The 27082-nt window shown below is 40.2% G+C and overlaps 1 protein-coding gene across 1 annotated transcript in view; it reads left to right on the forward strand.

The window, feature by feature from the left end:
• The first annotated feature begins 247 nt into the window (after window positions 1-247).
• Window positions 248-27082, forward strand: part of Wipf3 (WAS/WASL interacting protein family member 3) — an 89916-nt gene continuing 63081 nt past the window's right edge. The window contains exons 1-2 of the mRNA XM_046426063.1: window positions 248-443; window positions 26711-26878. Of these exons, the coding sequence (XP_046282019.1) occupies window positions 26768-26878 (111 nt within the window). The 5' untranslated portion in view covers window positions 248-443; window positions 26711-26767. The remainder of the gene's footprint in view (window positions 444-26710; window positions 26879-27082) is intronic.

Raw genomic sequence — 27082 nt, forward strand, 5'->3', positions numbered from 1 at the left:
CCCCACAGTGGAGGGGCCGGGCCATGGGTCACCTGCACTAATGGCTCCTATCTGGGGAAGTCCAGTCCTAGGCCCCACTCTCCTCCGGGCTCAGACTTGGGACTCTGTACCTGGGAGGCGAGCAGCGCGGCTGGGACCCGCCTCCCGGGTGCTGGAGCGACCCCGCCCTCCCGGGCCAAGTCCCAGCGCTAGGCGGCCGCGGCTCCTGGGCTGGAGCCCGCGAGCAGGTGGGGGCGGCGGCCCCTCCTCCGCGTCCCGGCAGCACCAGAGCTGGCGGCCGGGGAGCCAGCGGGGCACACCGAGCGCGCAGCACCGAGCGCCGCGCGACCTCAGCGGCGTCGCCTGGAGCACGGGCGCTGCGGGACGGAGCCCAGAGCGGGGAGGCGGCGGGGACGGCGGCCCCACCTCGAGTCCAGACCCGTCCAGGGCACGGCCATCTGCAGGTAGCGGCTCTGCGCGCGTGTCCCGATCGGTGTCCGAGGGGGAAAGGGTGATCCGTGGCGTCCTCTCAGGCCAATCCCGAGGCGGAGTGGCCTCGGGTAGAGGCAGGTTGCTGCGCGCACGCCAGTGCCAAAGGGACCCCCGCCAGACTGCAGCCCCAGGTCCGGGCCGCTATCCAGGCGCTGCTCTGAGCCGCCCTAGTGCCCGCCACTGTCTCCCAGACGCTTCACTCAGGCCGGGCCAGAAAAGGGCCAGGGAGGGAACAAGGTCACGGTGGGGTTGCCCGGTGACCTCCCGGGACCCGAGTCCCCAGTGAACAGCTGCTGGTACCAAGGCCTCCTCAGCCTGGTCCTTCCTGAAGCTCTCCTTCTTCGCTTCACCCCCAGAACAAAAGACGGGTCTCGCTGGGGTGGGGAGTGTCGCGGTAAAGGCTGAGTGGAACTAAAAAGAGCTAGTAAATTGCAAAGCCATAGGTGGCTTTGAGAATACAGGAGTAGCCTCCAGTAAGAAAACCAACTCCAGAGACTTGAAGTGACTTGTCCAAGGTCACACAGCTCGTGGTGACAGCGGAGACTAATGCCCAGGTCTCCAGATTCCTCTCCGAAGCTCATCTCCAGTAGTAAGTCTGGAGCCAGTAGTAAGTCTACTCCAACAGTTTACATATGACTACATAAGAGCTTTAAAGTCCTCTTGAGGGATCAGGGAGAAGGTGGCAGAAAAAAATCTTCCACTATATCCAACCAGGAGCCAAGAGGGAGCAGAGTTGGAGCAGGGCACCAGGAAATTCAAAATCTGGGGGGTTGGGGGGGGGGGTCCAGACCCCGTGGGCTGGTAGACACTGGAACTCAGGAACCTGGTCCTGTAAGGGTGGCGTGCCCGGCACAGGGGCAGCATGGGGACAGAATGTGCTCTGCAGGGAGAGGCCAGGAGAGCTGTTCCCAGAGCTCTGGGTCAGATCAGCAGCATCCCTGACCTTCAGTTCGCTTTGTGATCTGCAGCATTTGGAAGGAAAGTTACTCTGTAGCAGGAAGTTGGGCTGAGGTTCCCTTCTCTGAGCCTCAGGTCCTTGGCTGTAAATGAGAGCCTTTGTTTGGCACGACCTGTGTGATTTAGAAAGTTTGTGCTTCTCAGTCTTGTCCTTGTCAGAATTTTTGTCACTTTAGAGACAAGATTAGAAGTGTATATCTTTCAGTCAGCATTTAATGATTATCAGAGAGACTCTAAGCTTCTCAAAAAACATTTTGGGGTGGGAAATGCCTCTGGGGATGTGGCTCAGGGGTAGAGCACTTTCCTGGCATGGTTGAGGCCCTGGGTTTAATCCCCAGCCCTGGACTGAGGAGGGGAGAAGTGGTGTTAAACTCCAAACAAAGGTAACTCATAGCAAATAGAGGTCAGAAGAGGAGCTGCCTTTGGACTTTGTTACTGACCTGTACAGGGCTAAGGGAGGCTTCTAGGATGCTGGAAATGCTCCCTACCTTGACTTAAGTAGTGGTCACACATTCGAGCATCTAAAAATTTATGAAGTCATGACTTATGTCCTTGAGACTTGTGCATTTGACTTATGTAAGTTTACTTCAATAAAAAAGTAAATAAAGATTTAATGCTAAAATCCATTCAGTATGGTAGCATAAAGATCTCTTTAGTTTTCCAACTAATGTATTTTAGAGATACATTTAAAAACTACAAAATCAACTCAGAAAAAAAACAAGGGGGAGGTAACAAGGAAGCATAAGAAAGTTAAGAAATAATGGGAAATGGTACATACACTCTAGAGTGTTTCACCAATGCCTGCATGTGTGTTACCTCATATGATTCACAGCAGTTCTTTAAAGGGAGTTGTCATTCTTGTGCTTTTGTACTGAAGAGAAAATAAAAAGTGACAGCAGTTAAATGACTTGTTCAGGGAAGCTAAGGATAAGAATCTGGGTACGTGGACTTAAAATTCTAGGCATGAGCCATAAACAGGCAATTTGGGGGCACCCCAGTCAGGACAGAGTGGTATTGGTGACAGTGACTTGTAGGCCAGTGTCTAAGGGCGGTAGGGCTGCCATGCCCCCTCTTTGAGTTCCTTCCAGGAGTCTGTTTTCGTGCAGTTGTGAGTGTGGCATTGTGTTACATGAAGTTAGCCAGCAGCAGAAGGGATGGAGGAAGTGTGTGTGTCTAAGAACATACAGTTTTAGGAACAGGAGAAAGCCAGCTGGTCCAGCCTGGCAATGCTCTTTTTTGGAGATTTATTGTTCAGACATCATATAGTACAGGTTGTGATTTTGCAGTCACTCCAACACACACACACACACACACACAACAAAAAACTGGAAACTTAGAAAAGATCTGAGAAACCAAAAAAGGGCTTAACTATAGAGGAAAACATGGAATTTTTACTAGGGAGGAACAGTCAACTTTTCCTGCATTTTAGAAATTTATGAATACATGTTTATTAATGCTAACGTTTTAAACATCAACAAAAATAACTGAGCAGAAGGCAGGATACTTGTTTTCTAACAAGCACGTTCTAAATATACATTAACTGGAGGGCAGAAGTATTTGAAGCTTTAGGGTATACAACATTACATCGAGGGAGAAATCCTGAAAAATCTGTCCTGATGTGTATTCTAATAATTTTATACTTCTGCCTAAAATTTGGAACTTAGAGAAGCAGAAACATGTTAGTTTTACCAGCCAGTTTCAAATTGCAGAGTTCAATGCTTGGCTTAATCCTGGAATGAGACCCTGGGTTAAGTGGGGCAACGATAGAGGTATCTCTGGGTGAGTCCCCTCAGCCAAGTGCCATCAAGTGTGCTCGTGCATCACAAAGTTATCTTTAGGAGAGTTTTGCCTTGTCACTGTGGTGTTCCTACCATCTGGCTGCTAGAATATTTAGAAAGGAATTGTAATATTTGACTGACTTTGCTGATGGCCTGACAAAACAAACTTGAAGCAGGAACTATTAAATAAGAGTTCAGGGTAGTGAGAAAATGATTAATTACTTCTAATTTTGCTACTGCACAAAACCAGAGAGACAAGTCGTTCCCCTGCCGGATGCTGAGCAGGTGGAGCTCATAAGCGTTCTCAATGGCTTCAGCCACTAAAGCACTAGGGAACTCCCGTTTTGCAATTTGAGGAGGCTCTCAGACTGTTCAAGGGTGAATCCCCCTCTGTTATGCAGCCAGGCAGTGTGCAATGAACTATAGCATTCAAGTGCCAAACGGATAAGGTGAAATAGAGCAAATGGGGCCAAAATACTGAGCAGGCATTAGGTGATCCAGGCAGTGTGGGGGAAGATGTTCCAGGGCATCCTGAAGGAGTATTTGTTGTGTGTGGGCGAGGTATTCCAGTAAGACTGTGACTCTAGGATGGTGGATCCAAAGGAGAGGACTGCCTGTGGACTGTAAGTTAGAGTCAGCTCCAGGGTTAGCTGAGAGAAGGCAGTCGCTAGCTCCAGAATTTTGAGTTCCTGGGGACAGGCATCCATGTGAGTGCATGCATATATCAAAGCAAGGACCCTGGCTGCCATCCACTGATCCTTAAGAGCTAATGGCTAAATGGTGCTGGGGCTAGGCTAAGAGCTTCTTACGTACAAAATCATCACAAGGGAGCTAATTCTCCTTATTTCTGTTTTGAAGGGAACCAAGAGGTGAGGGCTAAACTGCTTTCAGATTGATCCTGTCATCCCCTGTTCTGGTCTCCTGTCAGCCTTCGCATCCTAATCCCATGATGCCCTTAACCTACCTGACTATCCCTTATAGCCCTTGAGTTCCTGGAGGGAAGATGATATGACCACTTTTCCCAGCACCTGCACCACTACTGGCAGATGAGGAATATTCCCTACAAGCTGTTGAATGAATGAATGAGCAAATGTAACAGTGTTCCAAGATCAAAAGCCTGTTATTTTTTGGATTGTCTATTGTTTCAACTTTCACAGTCTCATACTCTCTGTTGATATGGATCATCTGGCATGATTGCATGGACCAGATGGATAATAGGTTTCTTTTTCAGAGCTGAACAATGCTGAGCTCAGCCTATAAAATCAGAAGGCCTCTACTTCTTTAAGAAATTAAACATTATTTTTCTTTTGTATAAGTTATGTAATTCAGATGATCTGAGTTTGAGTCTTGCATTTATCACTTATTTGCTGTGTGATCTTAGATAAATTATTTAACCTCTGTATGCTTCAGTTTTCTCATCTATAAAATTACTTATATTTAAGGTAAATAAGATAAGCTGAAATCTTAGGACAGTACCTCATTCATAGCAATGTTCAGTAAATTAGCAGTATTTTTGCTATGATGACAATCTGGTGCTTTAAAAAGTTATTTGCCTAAATAGTCTTTGTTCCATAAAGCATTTGAAGAGTTTATAAAATTAGGCATTAAACAATTTAAAATTAATAGATAATGAACTGGGCTAACGAGAATGCACAAGTGGAAAGTGAGACCGAATCAGAGATAATTTAGAGAACAAGAATATATGAGGTGAAAGTAGTTTCCAGAGATGGGATTAATATTTTGCCAGAGCTTCCCAGCAGCCAAAACAAAAAGGGAAACACAAATAGTTATCTGATCCACAGCAACCATGAGATAAAAAAAGATCGTTTACACAGCTTTTTCTGGTCCTGAAACCTGGGATAACTTTGTCCTGAATTTACTATTGCCATAGAGATACAAGTCTTCCACATCATCCCTGCCTAATGAGAATAAAAGTTTTGTGGTATAAGACAGTGTTTCCTAGAATTATTGACATAATCCCACAGCACTGTCCCCTTACTTTTCTGTAAGGGGCCTGAACACCATGGTACAGGGTTTTGCTATTTCCTTAGCTATGCTTACTAGGTGCCTGAAAGAGTAGAAAGACTCTTCCTTCCAGGGATAATTCTTTCGAGTCTGGTGGACAATCCCATCTTCAAGAACGTTGGTCTGACCCAAGCCATTTAAATGAGCCAGATCAGCTTATATCGTACTGAAAAAGTCCGAGGGTGTCATTTTTGTGTATATTCATAGATAGATGATTGTGTATTCATGAACTTTCTTGATACTGGTAATTCATTGTTTCCCTTTAGATGCAAATTCTTATCACCCTATTTGGGAAAGAAAAAAAAATACAATGCTATTAAAAAGAAATGATACTGTATTTTTAAACATTTTTTATAACTGAAATAATAATGATCATGTTGCCTGCTTCTCTCTTAACATACACACACACACAGACACACACAGAGAGAGAGAGACATCTATATATAGATATACATTAAGATATTTAGATACCTATCTCCATATGTGTGTATGTGTGTCACCATATGATTTATATACCTTAGTGATTGCACTCAACTGCCAAAGAAAACAAAAACAGAGCATGCATCTGAATTTACCTTCAACAGATACAAGTTTATTTGTCATGTGGTACTATACTCTCAATAAAGGAAGTCTGAGGTTGGTGTAAGAGCTCACATGATACAATCAGAGATCAGCCTCTTTCCATCTTCCTATTTCTCCATCCTATAACCTGTAGGACTTCACCCCAAATCTGGTTGCCTCATGGTCCCAAGATGACTTCTGTATCTCCGGGCTTATTTCTACAGTCTAGGCAAGAAGAAAGAGAAAATGCACATAGCTAAAGAGTGAAGGCCATTCTAGTAGGGTGGTTTTACTTTTATTCAGAAAATGATGCCCCCCACCCCAAACTTCCACTTACATTTCATCGGCCAAAACATTGTCACAGGGTTGCTCTAAATGTAAGACAGTCTGAGAAATCAAATATTTTTAGCTGGGTAAATTGCAACACTCCCAAATTAGGGGTTCTGTTCCCAAGAGGAAGAGGAAATAGTTATTGAGTAGGCAACTAGCAGTATCAGCCACCTGACTGCCATTATTAGCCATGTTCTTGACTTAATTAGAAATCAAAGAAGGTGACTTGGTAATTTTAAATGTTATACTTTTATAGATCTTCATGGAATTAGCACTAGAGAAGGAAATAAACCCCACTGCCAATGTGAATATTCCTAAATCGCTATTGTGGGTCCTGCTTCTTTTCTGAATTTCAGATCTACATGTCCATTTGCCAAAGCACCTCAAATTCAGTGTGTTTCTAATTAAACTCACTTCTCCCTGCCTGTTCACCACCACTTCCATTTTCTCCTGCTATTCCTTGGTTAACACTCCACTGTCTTGCAAGGAACCCTGGATTTACCTTGGGTTCTTCCTTCTCTCTTATCCCAGATGTCCAGTCTGATTTCCTCCTTGATTCTGGCCCATTGCTGTTACTCTAATTCAAATTAACACTTGGCTTTGCTTGTGTGGATCCCCCAATGGATCTGTCTGCTATTTCTTCTCCCTACAATCCTTTTCTCATGGTAGCCCCCAGGATGCTGTTTCAAAACCATCAATGTCTAAAATGTCTTTCTTTAAAAAATATTATTAACACACATTGATTTGCAGATTAGTGAGAGTTCCTGCAGTATGTCTATACATGTATACATTGTCCATTGATCTAAAATCCTACAAAATAAAGCCCAGACCCCCAACTCCATGAGAGCCTGGCTGTGCTTCCCACACCATAGGCCCTTCGTGGGCACTCAGCACAGCACTTCTGCAACCCCTGCAGCCACCAGGGGCCTGGCCCAGAGGGTCCTTTCTTGCGCTTTTTACCTGTCTGTGACCTGTGGAAACTATTACTTACCTTTTCATTCATGTTTCCAAAGTGCTTTTTATTTCTATTGATGTTTTTGCCTTGGATTCTCTTTTGCCTGATATTTATAATGCTGTGCCCATTTGTTTGTTGTTATAAATGACGACTTTATTAAGGTATAATTTAGTTGTCACAAAGTTTACCTCTTCAAAGTGTATTAATCTCCGTGGTTTATAGAATATTCACAGTTGTGCAGCTATCACCACAATTTCAAGTCATTTCCACCACCCCAAAGAGAAACCCGTGACTCCCATGAGCCTACTTTTTATCTCTATGGGCTTACCTATTCTGGACATTTCCTATAAATAGAATCACACAGATGTGGCCTTTTGTGATTGACTTTTCCCCCTTAGCATAAAGATTTTAAGTTCGAGCCATACTGTAGCAGATATCAGTTCTTCATTTTTTTCCTTGCTGGAAAATACTGCATTTTGTTTTTCCATTTGTAAGTTGATGGACATCTGCATTGTGTACACATTTGGTTTATTTTGGATAATGCTACTGTGAGTGTTCAAGTACAGGTTTTTGTGTGGATATGTTTGACTGTCTTCAATAGATACTTAGGAACAGAATTGCTTGAGTCTCATGGTGACTCTGTTTTATGTTGAAGAATTGTCAATCTTTTCCAAATTGGCTGCACCATTTACCAGCAGTGTATGAAGATTCTGCACCAGTACTTAAGTGTTTGGGTTATTATTTTCAACTTGTAAACATAATTTTGTTTTAGCTGTGTTTCTTGTAAAGAAAATATAACTGATTTAAGAAAAACAATTTAAATAGTTCATATTTTAGTAAAGGAATCTAAAAATCTGTTTGCTGTTATTGCAACTACTGATGCATTGGGATTTATTTTGGTTTTATGTGCTATTTGCCTTATTGTCACCTCTATTTTCCTCCTCTTTTTAAAATATTTTTTTCAGTTGTAGATGGATACAATACCTTTATTTTATTTATTTATTTTTTCTGTGGTGCTGAGGATTGAACCCAGGGCCTCACACATGCTAGGCAAGTGCTCTACCACTGAGCCCTCATCCTCCTCTTCTTTTTTTTTTGAAAAGTGCCCAGCACACAGTAATTCTCAATAAGTGTTAGCTGTTATAAGGTGTCGCTTGTGGACAAGAAACATTTATCGATTTATTTATCTATTAATATTTATTGATCATCTGCTAATCAAGTCTGTAGTTTCATTTGGTAATCAGCATAGTGCCTAACATACAGAGATCAGTAAATATAAGTTGTATAAATGTATCAAATTACCACACTATCCCCCGTAAATATGTACAATTATTAAGTGTCAATAAAAATAATCAATATTTACTGCTCTGCACAAACTACCCAGAGGTGGATGTGCTCAGCAAAAGCTGGGGGAATAATGGAAAGAGCAGACTTGGGATCAGACTCACTTGGTTCCGTCTGTTTTTGTCACATCCTGGTTATCTGAGCAGGGTGATTACATCTTTGAGTCTTCATTTCCTCATCTGTGAAATGGGAATGACAGTATCTGTCAACCAAAGTGTTTAGGGGGATGAAGGTAATTATGTGAATAATGATTAATGGATGCAGGGAACATAGTCTAAAACATGTGAGTTTTGTTGAACTTTCCAGCAGGTTTTTTGTTGTTGTTTTGCAGTGCTGGAGATTAAACCCAAGGCTTTGCTGACGCTAGGCAAGTGCTCTACCACTGAGCTATCCTCCCAGTCCCAATGTCAATCAGTATTAAGACATCAACCAGGTCTGCCCAGGAAATAAAGTCATAGAGAAAAATGAAACTGCCCCCTTTCCTATATGTTTGACATAAATTACAACTGCTGTATCAGAGGAGGGGGCATTTCCTCCCTCGTATGGGAAGAGTCAGGACAAGAACCAAAGGTGTACTTCCTACTTCCTCTTAACTACACAAAAATGTGGAGTCTCCACTGTGTTCATTGGAGCTGTTATCTATTCTAACATTCTTCCAAAAATTAAATGGAATATTTTTGTTTCAATTGTGCTGCTTTATTTTTTTTTATTGGTTGTTCAAAACATTATAAAGCTCTTGACATATCATATTTCATACATTAGATTCAAGTTGGTTATGAACTCCCAATTTTACCCCAAATACAGATTGCAGAATCACATCGGTTACACATCCACATTTTTACATAATGCCCTATTAGTAACTGTTGTATTCTGCTACCTATCCTATCCTCTACTATCCCCCCTCCCTCCCCTCCCATCTTCTCTCTCTACCCCATCCACTGTAATTCATTTCTCTCCTTGTTTATTTCCCCATTCCCCTCACAACCTCTTATATGTAATTTTGTATAACAATGAGGGTCTCCCTCCATTACCATGCAATTTCCCTTTTCTCTCCCTTTCCATCCCACCTCATGTATCTGTTTAATGTTAATCTTTTCTTCCTGCTCTTCCTCCCTGCTCTGTTCTTAGTTGCTCTCATTATATCAAAGAAGACATTTGGTATTTGTTTTTTGGGGATTGGCTAGCTTCACTAAGCATAATCTGCTCTAGTGCCATCCATTTCCCTGCAAATTCTATGATTTTGTCTGCATAATACTCCATGGTGTATAAATGCCACATTTTTTTTTATCCATTCATCTATTGAAGGGCATCTGGGTTGGTTCCACAGTCTAGCAATTGTGAATTGTGCTGCTATGAACATCGATGTAGCAGTATCCCTGTAGTACGCTCTTTTAAGGTCTTCAGGGAATAGTCCAAGAAGGGCAATAGCTGGGTCAAATGGTGGTTCCATTCCCAGCTTTCCCAGGAATCTCCATACTGCTTTCCAGATTGGCCGCACCAGTTTGCAGTCCCACCAGCAATGTACAAGAGTACCCTTTTCCCCACATCCTCGCCAGCACTTGTTGTTATTTGACTTCATAATGGCTGCCAATCTTACTGGAGTGAGATGGTATCTTAGGGTGGGTTTGATTTGCATTTCTCTGACTGCTAGAGATGGTGAGCATTTTTTCATGTACTTGTTGATTGATTGTATGTCCTCCTCTGAGAAGTGTCTGTTCAGGTCTTTGGCCCATTTGTTGATTGGGTTATTTGTTTTCTTATTGTTTAATTTTTTGAGTTCTTTGTATACTCTGGATATTAGGGCTCTATCTGAAGTGTGAGGAGTAAAAATTTGTTCCCATGATGTAGGCTCCCTATTTACCTCTTTTATTGTTTCTCTTGCTGAGAGAAAACTTTTCAGTTTAAGTAAGTCCCATTTGTTGATTTTTGTTATCAACTTTTGTGCTATGGGTGTCTCGAAACACTGGCCAGAGCAATTAGACAGACGAAAGAAATTAAAGGCATAAAAATAGGAAAGGAAGAACTTAAATTATCACTATTTGCAGATGACATGATTCTATACCTAGAAGACCCAAAAGGGTCTACAAAAAAACTACTAGAACTAATAAATGAATTCAGCAAAGTGGCAGGATATAAAATCAACACGCATAAATCAAAGGCATTTCTGTATATCAGCGACAAAACTTCTGAAACGGAAATGAGGAAAAACACTCCATTCACAATATCCTCAAAAAAAATAAAATACTTGGGAATCAACCTAACAAAAGAGGTGAAAGATTTATACAATGAAAACTACAAAACCCTAAAAAGAGCAGTAGAAGAAGATCTTAGAAGATGGAAAAATATACCCTGTTCATGGATAGGCAGAACTAACATCATCAAAATGGCGATATTACCAAAAGTTCTCTATAGGTTTAATGCAATGCCAATCAAAATCCCAACAGCATTTCTTGTGGAAATGGATAAAGCAATCATGAAATTCATATGGAAAAATAAAAGACCCAGAATAGCAAAAGCAATTCTAAGCAGGAAGTGCGAATCAGGCGGTATAGCGATACCAGACTTAAAACTATATTACAGAGCAATAGTAACAAAAACAGCATGGTACTGGTACCAAAACAGGAGGGTGGACCAATGGTACAGAATAGAGGACACAGAGACTAATCCACAAAGCTACAACTATCTTATATTTGATAAAGGAGCTAAAAGCATGCAATGGAGGGAGGATAGCATCTTCAACAAATGGTGCTGGGAAAACTGGAAATCCATATGCAACAAAATGAAACTGAATCCCCTCCTCTCGCCATGCACAAAAGTTAACTCAAAGTGGATCAAGGAGCTAGATATCAAATCAGAGACTCTGCGTCTGATAGAAGAAAAAGTTGGCTCCGATCTACATATTGTAGGGTCGGGCTCCAAATTCCTTAATTGTGCTGCTTTACCGCAAGTCAGAGAAAACATAAAATAGCTTCAGAAATAGGTAAGATTTAAAAAAAAAGAGAGAGAGGAGAAGTACAAAACACACACATATATGAAAAAGAAATAAGTAAGACCAAAAATATGACAAACAAGCAACATTTTCCTGAGTTTAAAATTCACCTTTCTCGCACTTTAACAGTTTTGTATGCACTGTTGTTGTTCTGGGTTTTGCTGGAATGTACGCGCCCTCAGGTTTCAGAACTTCACCTGCAGACTTCTAGAAGGAAGGCTAAGTGTCCTCGGTTCAGGCCAAATATTGTGCCTTCCTGGCATTCATGGATGAGCAAGGAGTTTTAAATGATGATGTTTGACATTATTTACATAAATTACATATGCTAAAGAATGACAAGCCAGAATACCTGTCTGTAGGACCTGCAGTATTCTTGGGGCTGGGGAAACAAAGCCACTAGTTGTTATTTCAGACCTGTGCACCTCTTGGCCAGCACCCGTTCATGCATTTAATGAATGGCAAGGATCAGTTACAGCTGGAACTAATTCCCAAATGATTCATGTCCAATTAAGAAGCATGTCATAAAGCTATTCTTACTGTGTCTTAACCATGTGTTAACAGAAGAATTAAACCTTAGGGGTTGGTTTGAGAAGAATTATTTTATTCCACTCTTACCTGTTTTCTAGTGCGCTTGGTCATCTACCTTTGACACTTGCAGGTGGCTGTGGTGGTAGTTTCAGCTGGTGCAGAAGTCTGTGCAGGGACAGCATCAGCTCTTGCTACTGCTCTTGACAGCTCTGGCAGCTGCTCAGGTGGACCAAATCCTCAAGACAAATTTCCTGTTTTTCTTTATTCATTGTGTTTACTCTTTAGGCATGCAGAGGTCTCCTAATTCAAATAGCACAGAGCGTTTTGAACAATTGTTTACAATTCTTGCAAAGAAGTAGTTCTCTGATTTAGCAATCCTGAACTTTTAGGTTCTTAATTAATTTTTGGAATATATAATAGTGCACATGATACATACTTCAAAAAGTGTAAAAAGAATGTATACTGTGAAGTCTTTCTCACACCCCATTCTTAGGCCACCTAGTTGTCAAGGGTTCTTCCAGATAATTTCTACATTTATAAATATGTATATGTATACATAAACACATGCACATACAGACACACAAATAAAGGCACACCCAGTCAATTTTCTGCCTGATTTTTTTCACTTAATATAACTTGGAGATCATTCCATGTTGGTAGACATAGGGTTACTTCATTCTTCTGAACACTATCTAGTATGCCATTATAGGGTATGAATTATAATTTAATATTTCAGTTCCCAGTTGATAGGAATATAGATTATTTATCCTCTTACAGTATTTTAAAATTGCTGAAATGAATGTCACTGCATGGACTATTTCTCACAGGTCTAAGTATATCAGAAATTCCTAAAATTTAAAAGTGCATGTTAAAATTTTGATACATTTGTTCATTACCCTTATAGACCCTTACTAATTTATATTTCCATTAATAATTATGAGAGTGACTGATTCCCTGCACTCTCTCCAACACATATTTATCAGATTTTTGAACTTTGCCAACCTGATTGGTAAAAAGGGTATTTTATAGTGGTTTGACTAGCATTTATTTTCTCATTATGAATAAGGCAGAACATCTTCAATGTGTGTTAATGCCACTTGTATTCCTTAGCTATGAACCATTTAGGCCCCTTGTGCATTTTTATTGAATTCTTGATTTTTATTATAGGGTTTATAGGACCACCTTATATAGGAAATAAAACATCCATTTTACTATCATTTTTTAAAATCTACTGTAATTGCCCTCCCACATGTAGTATGACTTCTTATGATATAATTTTCCTCCAGTTTGTAGTGTGAGTTTGTTTGTTGTTTTGTATACGTATTTATTAGTTTGCAGAAATCTTTATAACTTTTATAAAAGTCATTTTGACATCAAGAATTTTAACATTCACTCATATTTTCTTTTAGTATAATTAATTTCCTTTTCTATTGATGCTTTGGAATTTATTTTGCTATAAGGCATAAGATCTTTACATTGATATCTAACTTTATTTTTTCCAGATTGCTACCCAATTTTCTCCATAATTTTTATTGAATAACTTCCTCCCACATGCAGTGTCTTTTTATTTTTTTTTTAACATAGCCAGCATTTCCTAAAATACTTATATCTATTTTGGGGCTTTCGGTTTCATTACCTCACCAATTCTTAATATGCCGGTACCAAATTTGTTTGATATCCAGTGATTTTAGTTTTCCATGTGAACTTTGGAATCCACTAGCCTAGTTCTAAAAAGAAAGCAAGTTGGTATTATTATTATGATCACCTTAAATTTATAGATAAATACAGAGAAAATTAACATTCGTATGATTTAGTCTTTCTGATCAAGGGTAAAATATGTTTTTTTCCATGTCCTCTTTGTTTCTCAGATAATTTTTGGATTTTGTCTTTGAAGAGCCACTTTTTAAATTCTCTTATGACTTGAAATAATTTTTCTATTGATTCTCTCAGGTGTTTCATGTACATTGCCATATCATTTTGGAAAAATGATAATTGAGCCTCCTTCTTTCCAATTAGTATGATTTTCTTTTTTTTTTCTAATTGAATTGACCACTACATCTAGGATTCCTGACTTTAATTGAAATTTATTCACTCTTTCCCTATTTACCATAATGTATTTTAAAATGTTTTACATAGTTTGGGACAGCTATGAAGATCTTACGATTTTCTTTTAATATCCCCAGTATGGTGAATCATATCAGTAGTTTTTCTGGCATGGAAATGCCCTTGCCTTTGAACTGTAGTTGGGTGATGTGTGTTATTCAGTGTGTTGCAGAATTTGATTATTAATGCTTAATATTTTGGTCCTTTATATTCATAAATGAGATTGGTCAGTAGGGCCTTTCTTTTTGTCTTTTTCTTTTTCTGTTTTGTCTTGGTTCTGTCTTTCCCAGGCTTGGGTCTGACTGCTAACTGCTAAATATACGCTGGGTGGAATCCAACTCCTGGGTGGCCCTCAAGCTTCTTGATGGTGGATCTTGAACCATTTTTGCTGTTTCTTCTGTTGAGATTTTCTGTCTTGTCTTGGTCACTTTAGTAATTCACATTTCACTAGAGAGTTGTCTATCTGATTTAAACAAAATTTTACAATCTTTTGTAGCTATCATCATTTCCCCATTTTCTTATCTTAGTCTATATGTTTGCGCTTTTTCTTTCTTCTCATTTTTTAGTTAGATGATTATTTATTTTATTGTTTTCTGTTATTCAGAGAATAAGCTTTTGGACTTACTAGCTCTAACATTTACATTTTTTTTCTAATTCCTAAATATCTGTTTTCACATTCATAAATAGAAGTTAATTCCTTCCTTTCTTATTCCTAAATATCTGTTTTCACATTCATAAATAGAAGTTAATTCCTTCCTTTCTTTAGGTTTATATTATTGTTATTCACACTTCCTGGGAGATTTTTGGTCTTTATTTAATTTAATCAATTTATTTATTTTGCAGGTGGGCACTGGGAATTGAACTCAGGGGTACTCAACCACTGAGCCACATTCCCAGTCTTACTTACTCTTTATTTAGAGACCTTCTTGAATTTAGAAAAATGGGCCTCTTTCATTGAAGAGGCAAAATAAAGCCAGCTTCCTTTTGGTAGACCACCTTCATTTCCAAAAACCCGCCACAACATTTCTTAGGAAAATTATGTTTGAAATAACTTTGGTTTTAGAGAAGATGGTATGCTATTTTTAATTTCTCACACCTCTGCAAATTAGGAAAAAAGAAAAACCTTCTGCCCTTTTAAGATGGAGAAATAGCTGGGCATGAAAGTCAGAATTAGGGCCTGTTCTCCTATCCCTCATAAAACTTCTCTTTGATTATGTTATTTTCCAACATACCAGGTGAGATCTTTCTTGTGGGCACTGTGAACCTTGAGAACCAACATTCAAAATATATTTCCCACACTGATAATTAGGTCTATTGTTGGCCAGGAACATCTCTTGCGTGCCTCTTGCCTTCTTATTGTAGTATGCCATAATGTCTCTAATAATCGTTAAGATTATTTCATTAGGATTGTGAAACTCACAGGTAGAACTTTCATAATAAGTTGCTGCCAAGTATAGCTCCACCTTTTACTTGAGCAAAAAATATGTGTGTTGTGTGCATATATGTGTGTGTGTGCATATATATAATACACACACATATATATCAATATATCATTGTCTAGATTTATAAATATCTCAATATCAAGGCAATTAGATTTGGCATTTGAGCATTACCTTTGGCCTTGGCAATACCAAGATATTTAAGATATAGTCCCTATCTTTGAGCCTTTGAGGAACCCATGGTCCAGTGAAGGAAGTTATGCAGATATAGGAAAAGACTATATCTGCTTTGCACCGTAATAGAAGGGTCCAAAGAATACTGTAGGTTCATTTATCTCTGCTAAAGAGAGATAGAAAACAAAACAATCTATACCGAGAGGCTGGAACTAGAGCAGAGTTTTAAAGGATGATTAAGAATTTTCTAGGTGGTGAAGGCCATGACATATAAGCTAAATAGCATGGACAAATTCATAGAGAAAAGGTATGTGTCTTAGTCCATTTTCTATTGCTCTAACAAAGTACCTAAGGCTAGGTAAGTTACACAGAGAAGAGGCAGGGAAGTTGATGATCAGGAAGCTGTATCTGACAAGGGCCTCAGGCTATTTCATAACACAGCAGATAACGTCACACGAGAAAGTAAGTGGAGGAAGCAAACTGACCTTGCTGTCACAATAACTAATTCAATTCCACTACACCTAACCTACCTCCATGAGATGAGCATTAATGCCTTCAGAGGGCAGTGCTCCAAGGACTTAATCATCTTCCAATAGGCCCAACTCTGAAGGGTCCCACCAGGTTTCCACCAAGTCTCAATACCATTACATTGGGGACCAGGCTTCCAGCACTTGGATCCTTTGGGGCAGACCATAGCCAGATCATAACAATACATATGAAAATGTCAATATTGTGTTGCAGGTAAAGTGTAGGAGGCTCCAAATGGAGTAGAGAAGCAGATGCAGAGTTTTATTCCAAGGCCAAGAGCCTGAAGAGGAGTATACTTCCCATCTACATGTGATGTCTTGGAGTCTGAAGTGACAGCTGCCAGTCAGGCTATCAGGCTTTGCTGTGGATGAACTGTGCTGGCTGCCCCGGGACGGAATCTGCCTATTCACTGAGACAAAGATGGCTCCCCATGGCAGATGGAGGTCCTAGTGTAACTTGAAACTGGATAAGGGACCTGTGGTGCCAGAATCAACTTGGTCCTCCTTTGACCCAAAGCAGGAGCATCAGGAATAATGAGAAAGCACACAAGCTGACCTAATGTCTCATGTACAACACTTGAAAAGAGAAAGGTTCTATCCTTTGTCCTTTTTTTTTTCTTTCTGGGCTCCAGGGATTGAACTCAGGGATACTCTACCACTGAGCCTCCCCCAGAGCCCTATTGTGTATTTTATTTAGAGACAGGATCTCACTGAGTTGCTTAGCGCCTCAATTTTGCTGAGGCTGTCTTTGAACTTGCAATCCTCCTGCCTCAGCCTCCTGAGCCACTGGGATTACATGCAGGTTCTGTCTTTTCTGTACCCTGTGCCATAGCATTTCCTCAGTGGTTCTCAGAAGGGCATTTCAGGGGTACTCACAATCCTACCCGAAGAGAACCGCCTAGTCTGAAGAGAACGGAAAATACCTTCCTTATAAATCTAACATGGTAAAATAAAGAGATGGCCATTCATTTTGTAAAGTAACTCAAAATTTTGTAATATTAATTATAGATTGAATAATAACCACCTTGTTCTATCAAGGTATCCTCTACTTTCCAAAACTAGACTTGCCATTTTTCAGAGGCATCACTATTACATAAGACAAAGCTTACTTATGAATATGTGACCAATACTATGTATTTTTAATAAACCCAGTTTTGTTTTTAGTTAATTTAAGGAGTGGGGGGACAGGAAACCAATATTTTCTCCTTTCACCCTTGGAAACTGCATACCCAATGATTTTCTTGGCTTTCTACCTTGATTTAAATGCCTGAGTCAGTGATAAATATCATCAATGTCTCCATTTCTCCATCAAATGCTGTTCAAATATGATAATGAATTCAGTGAATGAACTGGAACAGATTTGCATTTCAGGAAGTCTTATAAAAGGGAACCAGTTTGTGAGCTCCTTGTGGGTGTGACATGAGGGTCACATTAGATCATGACTGCTGCGTGTCTCCGTTTTGGAATTCACAGGGACCAGTCTGTGGCTGATGACTGACTGTGGCAACCAGGTAGCACGGAGCCAGTTCCATTTCAAGAGTGTGTCTCCCCCATTTCCCAGGCAATTGCTCCTGCCCTCTGCGTGAGAGAGTGTGGGCACTCAGCTAGTTTCCCTTTCCCTGTGGTAGGTCATTTCTAGTTCAAAGTACAGTCTGCTGTTCTCAAGGATCCAGCCAGTTGAAAGTAAATGATTCTACACATCAATGAATCTTTTCTGTTGAGGACACATTTGACAACTTATGGGACAGAGCCCATAAGTTTCATCATCCTAGATATTCTAGAGCAGGAACCCTTAGTGAGCACTGAGATCCCTTGCTGGTAAGATATTCCCAACAATTCTGATTCTGTGGGCCTAGGTGGAGGAGACTGCCTTTCTGACAAGCTTCTCCAAGGATGGTTCCCAGAGCAGCAGCCTTGGCCTCACCTGGGGGAGCCTGTTGAAACTGCAGAGCTCCAGGCCTGCCCCAGACCCACTGGTCCAACTGAGTTGGAATGTGCATTTAACAAGTCCTCTGGGGTGGTCATTCTCCATGAAAGATTGGTAACCGCTGCTCTGGATCCTTCTCCCAAAGCTCTGCTTAGCTCCATGGGGAAACATGACAGGAGAGGTAGATAAACATTTTTATTTTAATAATTATTGCCTATTTATTTATTTATTTATTTAGCAGTCCTGGGGATTGAACCCAGGGCCTTACAGATACTGGGCTCTGCCACTGAGCTATATCCCCAGCCCTTTTTAATTTGATTTTTAAAAGTTTTTATTGTTTCATTTTAGTTATAGCTGACAGTAGGATCCATTTTGATATTATACAAGTATGGAATATATCTTATTCTCATTCAGACCCCACCCACTGCTTCCTTTCCTTTACTGATCTTTCTGCCGTTTACCTATAGTTATTATTATTTTTAAATTAACTTCTTGTGGGATTCACTGTGGTGTAATCATATACGTACATAGGAAAGATGTGAGATACTTTCTCTGTCTTTCCTATTCCTGTCCCTGGTCCCTTCCCTTCATCCCCCTTTGTCTAATCTGATGAACGTCTATCCTTTCCACCCCGCCTTGTTGTGTTTTCACATATAAAGAGAACATTTGACTTTTTTTTTTTTTTGCGGGGGGGGAGGGGGGTGCTTGGCTTATTTCACTTAGCATGATTTACCGGCAAATATCATAAAGTCATTCTTCTTTATGCCCTTCCCTTTTTAAAAAGTTTTATTTTGAAACAGGGTCTTACTAAGTTGCCAGTGGAGGCCTCAAATTTGTGATCCTCCTCTGCCTGTGCCTCCTGAATAGCTTATAGATTATAAGCGTGTGCTACTGTGCTCGGCTATTATGTTCATTCTTATTATTACCTTTCATTTATGACAAATGGTATTATTTTACCATTTATGGTTGAAACTTAAAGTTTCTTTTTCAAAATAAGCTTATTTACCTAAAATCATGAGTTTATTTATAGTCTTAAATAAATATAAGTTCAGGTGGTGTGTGTCACAGAAACTATAAGTCATATGTACACAAGTGACTTAAATTAGCATGGTGCTTAGGAGCCAGACACCCTGAGTATCAGCACCTCCACTAATTCACTGTGTGATTTAGGGCAAGAGTCTTAAACTTTCTGTTCCTTTCTGAATTACTACATGAAAACCTGTAAATATGGTACCTGTCCCATAGAAAGGGCATGCCAGGGCTAATTCATTTTACTATCATCTAGAACAAGAATGCTCTGGAATTTTTCATCCTTTTTTATTTTACTTTTTAAAATATCTTTATTTTATTTATTTTTATGTGGTGCTGAGGATCGAACCCAAGGCCTCGCTCTACCGCTGAGCTGCAACCTCAGCCCTATCCTGCACTTCGTAATTCCCCCTGCTCTGTTGCCTACATACTCAGGCCAATATGCCCCACTTCCTAAAATCAAGGCTAAATGTTTCTAGGATTTTTCTACCACAGAGAGTGAGAACAGTGGCTTTCACGTGGCCAATGGAAGACAGACTCACTTGGGAGTAGTGGCAGGCGGCCAAGGTCTCCCCGGTGGGAGTCGGGGAGCCGGCTGCCTCAGAGCCTGCTCACTGGATGCTGAGGAAGTGACCACTCATGTTGCTTTCATCATCACCTGGAGAGAAATTAAAAGACGAAATTCCTTCATAACTTGTAATTTTGAAACTCTACTATGTGTATTCTGAGATACCTTCCACGAGTTCTTTGCACATGGACTTGCGGGTTATGCTTCCCTGGCTGCAGGAAACATTTGAACAACCTATCCTTAATGTGGCAGGACTCTAGGAGACATCATGTGAGCCAGGGACGCCTGGGGGTTCATTCACCTCCATTAGTTTGAGGGTAAAAAAACCTCTGTTCTTTTCTCTGATTTCACAGCCAAAAAATACCAAGAACTCAGCAGGACCGTATGGAGAGGTAAGAAATTAGAAATGCACTGAGGACCTTATCTTCAGATGCCTGTTGAGATATATTTTTAGAACCAACAAAAGATGCTTTTGTGAAATGGTAGCAGTAATTTTTCTTGCTTTGAAAAAAAAAAGCACATTTTCTATTTGTGAGCAGCTGTAATCTGACAGACTATTCTTAGGGAGAAAAATCCTTAGATGTTTTGATGAGAGCAACCAGTGTGTAAAATTGTTTACTCTGAGTTATTTCTTTCTGAGATAACTCACAAAGCACAGCTGGAATAGAGATGTATATAACTTTTTATATTAACAAGCTTGGCAAGCCCAGTGCACATCTATTTCTGAATGGGCACAGACAGGCTGATCAGGTAGGAAAAAGAGGAGACTAGTAGGACAGGAGGAAGAACAGTTCATCAACTGCATCCAGAGGGAGGTCCACACTCCCTATGCCAAAAGAACTCTCAATAAAGAGGTCACACTATGGCAGTCTGTGAGCTCCGTGTGACCCGCCAACGTGTTCCGTTGGCACTCTGGGGCTGAAAAACGCTTTAACAGAGCTGGCAATGTAGCTCAGTGACTGAGTGCTTGCCTAGTGTATGCAAGGCCCTGGATTCAATACCCAGTACTACCAAAAAAATAAATGAATAAAACTAAATAGAGTGCTTTTAGAGTTACATGGAGATGGCCTTCATATTCTTGTGTTTTGCATCTGCTGATTAACCAACCATGGATTGAAAATACTTGGAGAAAATATCGCATCTGTACTGAACATATGCAGACTTTTTCCTTGTCGTTAGTTCCTAAATGATCCAGTGCAACAACTATTTATATGGCATTTATATTGTATTAGGTATTATAAGTAATCTAGAAATGATTCAGGGTATATGGTTGAATTGTGTGTAGGTTATATGTAAATACTGTGCCATTATAGACCATGAATTTGAGCATCTGAAGATTTTGTTATCTGTGAGGGCTCCTAGGACCACAGTTACCAAGGGATAACTGGACTTACCCACATTTAAAAATTCTATTTTACATAAGAATTTGGATATGGAGCTTTCCCTAGGGAAAATAAAAGACCATTGGCCAATGCTGAGCTTGCACTCCTGTGGAATATCACATCAATCGCCAGAGTTGAGAAGGGGGCCTCTGCTCCAGACCCAGGCCTCGCCCATTAGCCTTGTCCCTTCTGCACCCTGTTCATCTGGTATCTACCCTACCCCTGCGTCAGTATTCTCCTGCTGCAAGGGATGCTGGGAAAAGGAGCTCCTGGCTTCTGGTTGTCTCACCATGTGAGAAATTCCTCAGGCACAGGAAAAGTGGCTAAACATGGTGGGTGGCCACAAGACAAATGTCCACCCCTACCCAAGGAAGGAGACACTTGCAGAGTGGTTGGCCACCATCTAAGCCTCTGTATTCCCAGCCTTCTCCACTTCTTTTTCTCACATGCAGAGCCCTGCAGCTGGCTTGTGTTCTCCCACTTCTGTTTCTGTTTATAAACCACTTTTGTACATTTACAAAGTACAAAAGCTAACTAGAGCAGAACCCATAGACATATGTGTGCCTGTTGAAAAATGTGGTAGCTTCTACTAATTGCTTATTTATTACACCCTTCCTCAAGTTCGAAATGATGATGGCATTCCTCAGCAGTCCCTGTATCTCTTGGGGGCATCCCACTCCTACTTCTATTACAGTTATTCATGGTGGTGATGGGGATTAATATGGTGTCCAGTGGAGTGTCTGATCAGGATCTGCACTGCTTTCTCTGCAAAGAGGACCTAGACTATGGTCTTTATTGAAGCCTGACAGCAAACTATTAATTAAGCATTCTAACTCCTGTTTTACAAATAAAAAAAAAAGTGAAGGCCACTAACCTGAAGCAACTTGTCCAAGGTCTTGTCACTGAGGTCTGTCTGACTCTAAGACCAGCACTGTCTCTGTGTTCAGGGCCTCACCTGGGAGCACATGTTGGCTGTTTCCCTTACCATTCTCTAATGGTGCTTAAATAGCTAATGTGCATTTTGATGCTGTTTTTCAGTTATTTTTTGAGTTAAAAGTAGAAAAGCCTTTGAGAACCTAGCTTTTTAAAAAAATCCTAAACATTTTATATATTTCAGAACAAAATAATATTTTTAAATGGGTCGGTAGAGCACAAAGCATCAAAGAGCTCATGGGTACAGCCTGTAACTTCCTGGAGCTCTGTATTCTTGTCAGATCTTAACAAATACTTCTCTAGATAATTGCTTAATTATTATATCTGTCAAGAAAAAAGCCTTCACAGCCATCAAGTACTGCATATAAAAATACCCTTTAATCCCAGACGTGGAAAAACCATTCCCTGTGATTTCAGTAAAGCAGAATCCCCATGGTACCTAATCATTCTCAGATTCCTAAGGACAAGAGTAGATGGAGAACAAGAGCCCATGGGGAGAAGCAAGGGGAAAGATTGTTCTCACCTTTGTGTCCCTTTCATTGAAGGCCCCCCAAATATTTTAAGTTTTTGCAAAATGGAAACAGAGAAGGAATACAGTCCAAATCGTGCCAATTTAATAAAATAATGTGGTGCTGTAGAAATGAGTCCAAAAGATCTGGACTTTCAACTCAGCATTGCTGCTCTTTCTGAAATGTACTAGGGGAGATAAAATGTGGTTTTGTGTTACATGGAAATGTCAGGATCTACCCCATGATTGTTGAGAGAATTCAATGAAATAATGTATTCAAAGTCCCTAAAGCTGTGCTGAGCGTTTACTAGGGGTTCCAACAGTTATATTGCTGATCCTCATTATTTGCAGATTCCATTTTTGCAAATTCACCTTCTTGCTAAAATGTATTTGTGACTCTAAAATAGTGTTCATGGTGCTTTTGTGGTCACTCACAGACATGGGGTAAGTGGTAAAAATATAAGTCGCCCAGCAGGCGAATTCCCAGCTGAAGTGGGACAAGGTGACACTCTGTCTTCTTGCTTTAGCTCTTACACCATAAACAAGCTCTCAGGCTATTTCATGCCTCATTTTAAAAATGTTTGTGCTTTTTCTGTTTAGCAAAGCACAGTGCTGATGTGCTGTCTAGTGTTGTAAGCCCAAGAAAGCTGTATGTGCCCTAAGGAGAAAAACTTCATTCAGTCATGAGTCATCCTGCTGTTGGCCAGGAGTCTTGTTCTGTTCAGGCCCTCAATGAATTGGATGATGCCCACCCACATTGGTGAGGGAGAGCTATATTCAGTCTACAGATTCAAATGCTAACCTCTTTCAGAAACAACCTCACAGATACACTCAGAAATGATGTTCTGCCAACTATCTGGGAATCCCTCAGCCCAGTCAAATTGACACATAAAATTAACCATCACACTCAAGTGTTTATTTATTACATCCCTCCTCAAGTTCCAAATGATGATGGCATTCCTCAGCAGTCCCTACATCTCTTCAGGGCGTTTATCCCACTCCTACTTCTATTACAGTTATTCATAGTGGTGATGGGGATTAATATGGTGTCCAGTAGAGTGCTTGATCCCAGCCATCAAGTACAGTATTTTATGATTTTATACAGAGAGCATAACTATGGTGACCAATAAGAACTGACTATATTCACCGGTAGCAAAGGCATACACCTATAATCCCAGAGGCTCGGGAAGGAAGGAGGATCACAAGTTCAAAGCCAGCCTCAGCAAAAGCAAGGCACTAAGCAACTCAGTGAGACCCTGTCTCTAAATAAAATACAAAATAGGGCTGGGGATGTGGCTCAGTGTTTGAATGCCCCTGAGTTCAATCTCCACTACCAAAAAAAAAAAAAAAAAAAAAGAAAAGAAAAAAGAAAAATTGACTGTATTCTATATAGTTCCTATGTTAGAAAGGTTAAATATTATTGGCTAACAAAGTAACACAACAACTCCATGACTTAAAACGATAGAAGTTTAATTTTTCACGTCTGTAATGTCTCATCAGGTGTTTGAAAGGAAATCTTACAAAGGTGAGCCAGAAACCATACTAAAGCAATTTGGATGCAGGCTCACAATAATTGAAACAAGGATAAATTATCAGCTATTTGTATTTGACATTTTCTTTCACAGAGGCATCCTTTCATCTTATGGCTCTGCTAACACATTGGACCTTTGCTTATGGAGAAAGGAGTCCTGGGTAGAAGACCTTAAGAGCCAGCCCCTCTCATGTGTCTTAGTTAAAAGATGAAGTCCTTACATAATGAGACCTTTCTTTATTCCTTTTTTTCTATTAATACTTCAGCCAAACCTTTAATCTCTGACTGAAAATATTTTTGCCACCGAACAAAAGATTATGTAAAGAATATACCCAATGCCTCTGTGAAAGAAAATGTCAAATACAAATAGCTGATAATTTATACTTGTTTCAATTAAATTGTAAGCCTGCATCCAAGTTGCTTTAGTGGCTATAAAACAGTAGCTTTATCTGACTTATTATTATATTTATCAGGTTTTGAAAAAAACAACATTGAGACTCCTTGAAAAAAGCATGCACTATCTCTGATATCTCTGCTTCGATTTACTATGGCCTTATGCTGTGGCCTTATGCAGTCCTTCTATTCTCATTTTAATATTGAGGAAAGAGGAAGTAACAATGTTTATTAGTACCTCCCACCCCAGCCTTTAGAGAGAATATTATACAAGAAAAGTGTAGTCTTGTTAAAGGATCACCTCTTTGGAGTTCTTAGGAAATTCCATGCATCTCTTTAGAATTATAAGGAAAATCATCATGAATTTTTTTCCCAAAAGTTGCATTTACCTGTATATTTTCTTCCATTTGTAACTTTTATATAATTTTAGGGGATTTTTAAATCCTGCTGAACAGAGGCTGATACTATATGATCAAGCATTACCATGTGTAGGTATATACCTAAAAGAATCAAAAGCAAGGTCCTAAGGAGATGTTTGTACACCAAGGCCCACAGCAGCATTTTTCACAACTTTTTAGAGCAATTCAGGTGCCCAGCAACAGATGAACGGTTAAACAAAATATGGTATTGACATGGAATAATCAGGAATGAGTTCTGATATATGCTACAACATGAATGAACATAGAAAACATTAATGCTAAATGAAATAAGCCAGACTCAGGCAAATATTGTATGGTCCCACATAAGTGAAGTACTTACAAGAGGAAAATTCATGATACAGAAAGTAGAACAGAGTGGCTGGTGGGGAGATCAATGAGGAGTTATTGTTTAATGGGTAGAGTTTTTCTTTGGGATGGTGAAAAATATTTGGGAAGGGATAAGGTCATTGTCGAAAAGTCTTGTTAATGTACTTAACACCACTGAATGGTTTACTTAAAAATAGTTAAAACAATACATTTCATATTATTTTTATTCTGCCACAATAAATAAAAATCACATTGAAAGGAGACTGGACTTTGGACCTTTAAGCCTGAGTTCCAGTCCAAGGTCAACCAGGGGGTATGACTTTGAGCAAAGAACTTCATGTCTCTGAGTGGCATATTGCTTACCTATAAAAATGAGAATGTAACTACTGGCCTTAGAGGATTGTCCTAGAAATTAATGTGATTGACCTGTCACATAATAGGCACTGTGTAAAAAGATAAAGAGAACTAATGTATTAAGTAAGCAAAATCCAGTAGACTATGTGAAGGTTAAAAGGGTCATAATTGTGGGGATTCTTTAATATAGGTTTTTAGTCCTTACAGTGTGACTTGATATGGGTTTTAAGATAGTCATCTGCATCCAGACACACGTGTGCTCTTCAGACAAGTACATTTATCTGGAGATTAGATATCAACTATTTGAAATAGATATCAACTATTTGAAATATCTGAAATAGAACCTTATTTGCAGAATCATGCCTAAAAGCCCTAGGTGTGCAAATGCCAGATTAAAGTCTATGTAGAGGAGAAGTGCATGCCCACACCCAGAGGTTGTGCAGAAACTATGATATGGGGACAGCAAGGAAAGTCAGAGCTGACAGGAGAGAAAGAGGCAGGAGAATGACTAAGGCCCCTGGAAGCTTTGCTTGAGGCTTGCGTCATGAATAATGTTAAGCCTGTGACATTCAGAAACGGTCAAATTTCCTTCTGTTCGCTCTGCTTAGGAAGGTGGGAGTCTATGCAGTATGCATTGAAAAGGATAAAACTGCAGGCTCAATGTTAATGATGTGGATTTCAGTTATCTGGAAAAATCCTTATAGAAGGAAATGTGGCTGTTTCTCTATATACTCGATTTTTCTTTTTTTTAGAGAAAGAATTTTTTTATATTTATTTTTTAGTTTTCGGTGGACACAACATCTTTATTTTTGTGTGGTGCTGAGGATAGAACCCAGCACCCCGCGCATGCCAGGCGAGCGCGCTACCGCTTGAGCCACATCCCCAGCCCAATATAGACTCCGATTTTTATTGAGACAAAAATAGCTGAATTCTATCAGCTTTATCACCTAATTATCTCTAGAATCTGGTCAGTTCCCAGCATTTAGCCTGAGGCCAGCCTTGCACTGGGCTCTGCGAATGAATGAATGAATTCAATGAATTAATGAACAAGCCAAAGAAGGAAACCGTGTACAACATGCATGTGTCTGTAACACATGAACTGCCTGCATATAAAGAAAGACATCCATGTTTAAAACTACCCTTCTTTTTCTTTTCCAGAGCAGAAACCCCTCTCTTGGGACCGTTCATAAACAAGAGACACCAACCAACACTGCCATGCCAGTGCCGCCGCCGCCCCCACCTCCTCTGCCTCCACCTCCCCCGCCTCTAGGAGCTCCTCCCCCACCTCTGGGAGCTCCTCCCCCTCCCCCACCATCAGCACCTCTGGTAAGACCTGTTTTATTTTCTGTCTGGTTTGCTTTGGAGCATCGGGTGCTTGGATTACACTATAGGGAAAGGTTCTCAATGTTCAGAAGCAACCACTACCTAGCTCCGCTGTGGCAGGTGGACCTCAGGCAGCTCTGACAGCTTCAGGATCTGATTCCAAACCAGCCTGGGTCAGGTATCTGTCTCTTCTATTCCTCAGCAGCA

Source organism: Marmota monax, unplaced genomic scaffold (genome assembly GCF_021218885.2).
Source record: "Marmota monax isolate L192 unplaced genomic scaffold, Marmota_monax_Labrador192_F-V1.1 WCK01_AAM20220418_F8-fsc00133, whole genome shotgun sequence".
Taxonomy (NCBI): domain Eukaryota; kingdom Metazoa; phylum Chordata; class Mammalia; order Rodentia; family Sciuridae; genus Marmota; species Marmota monax.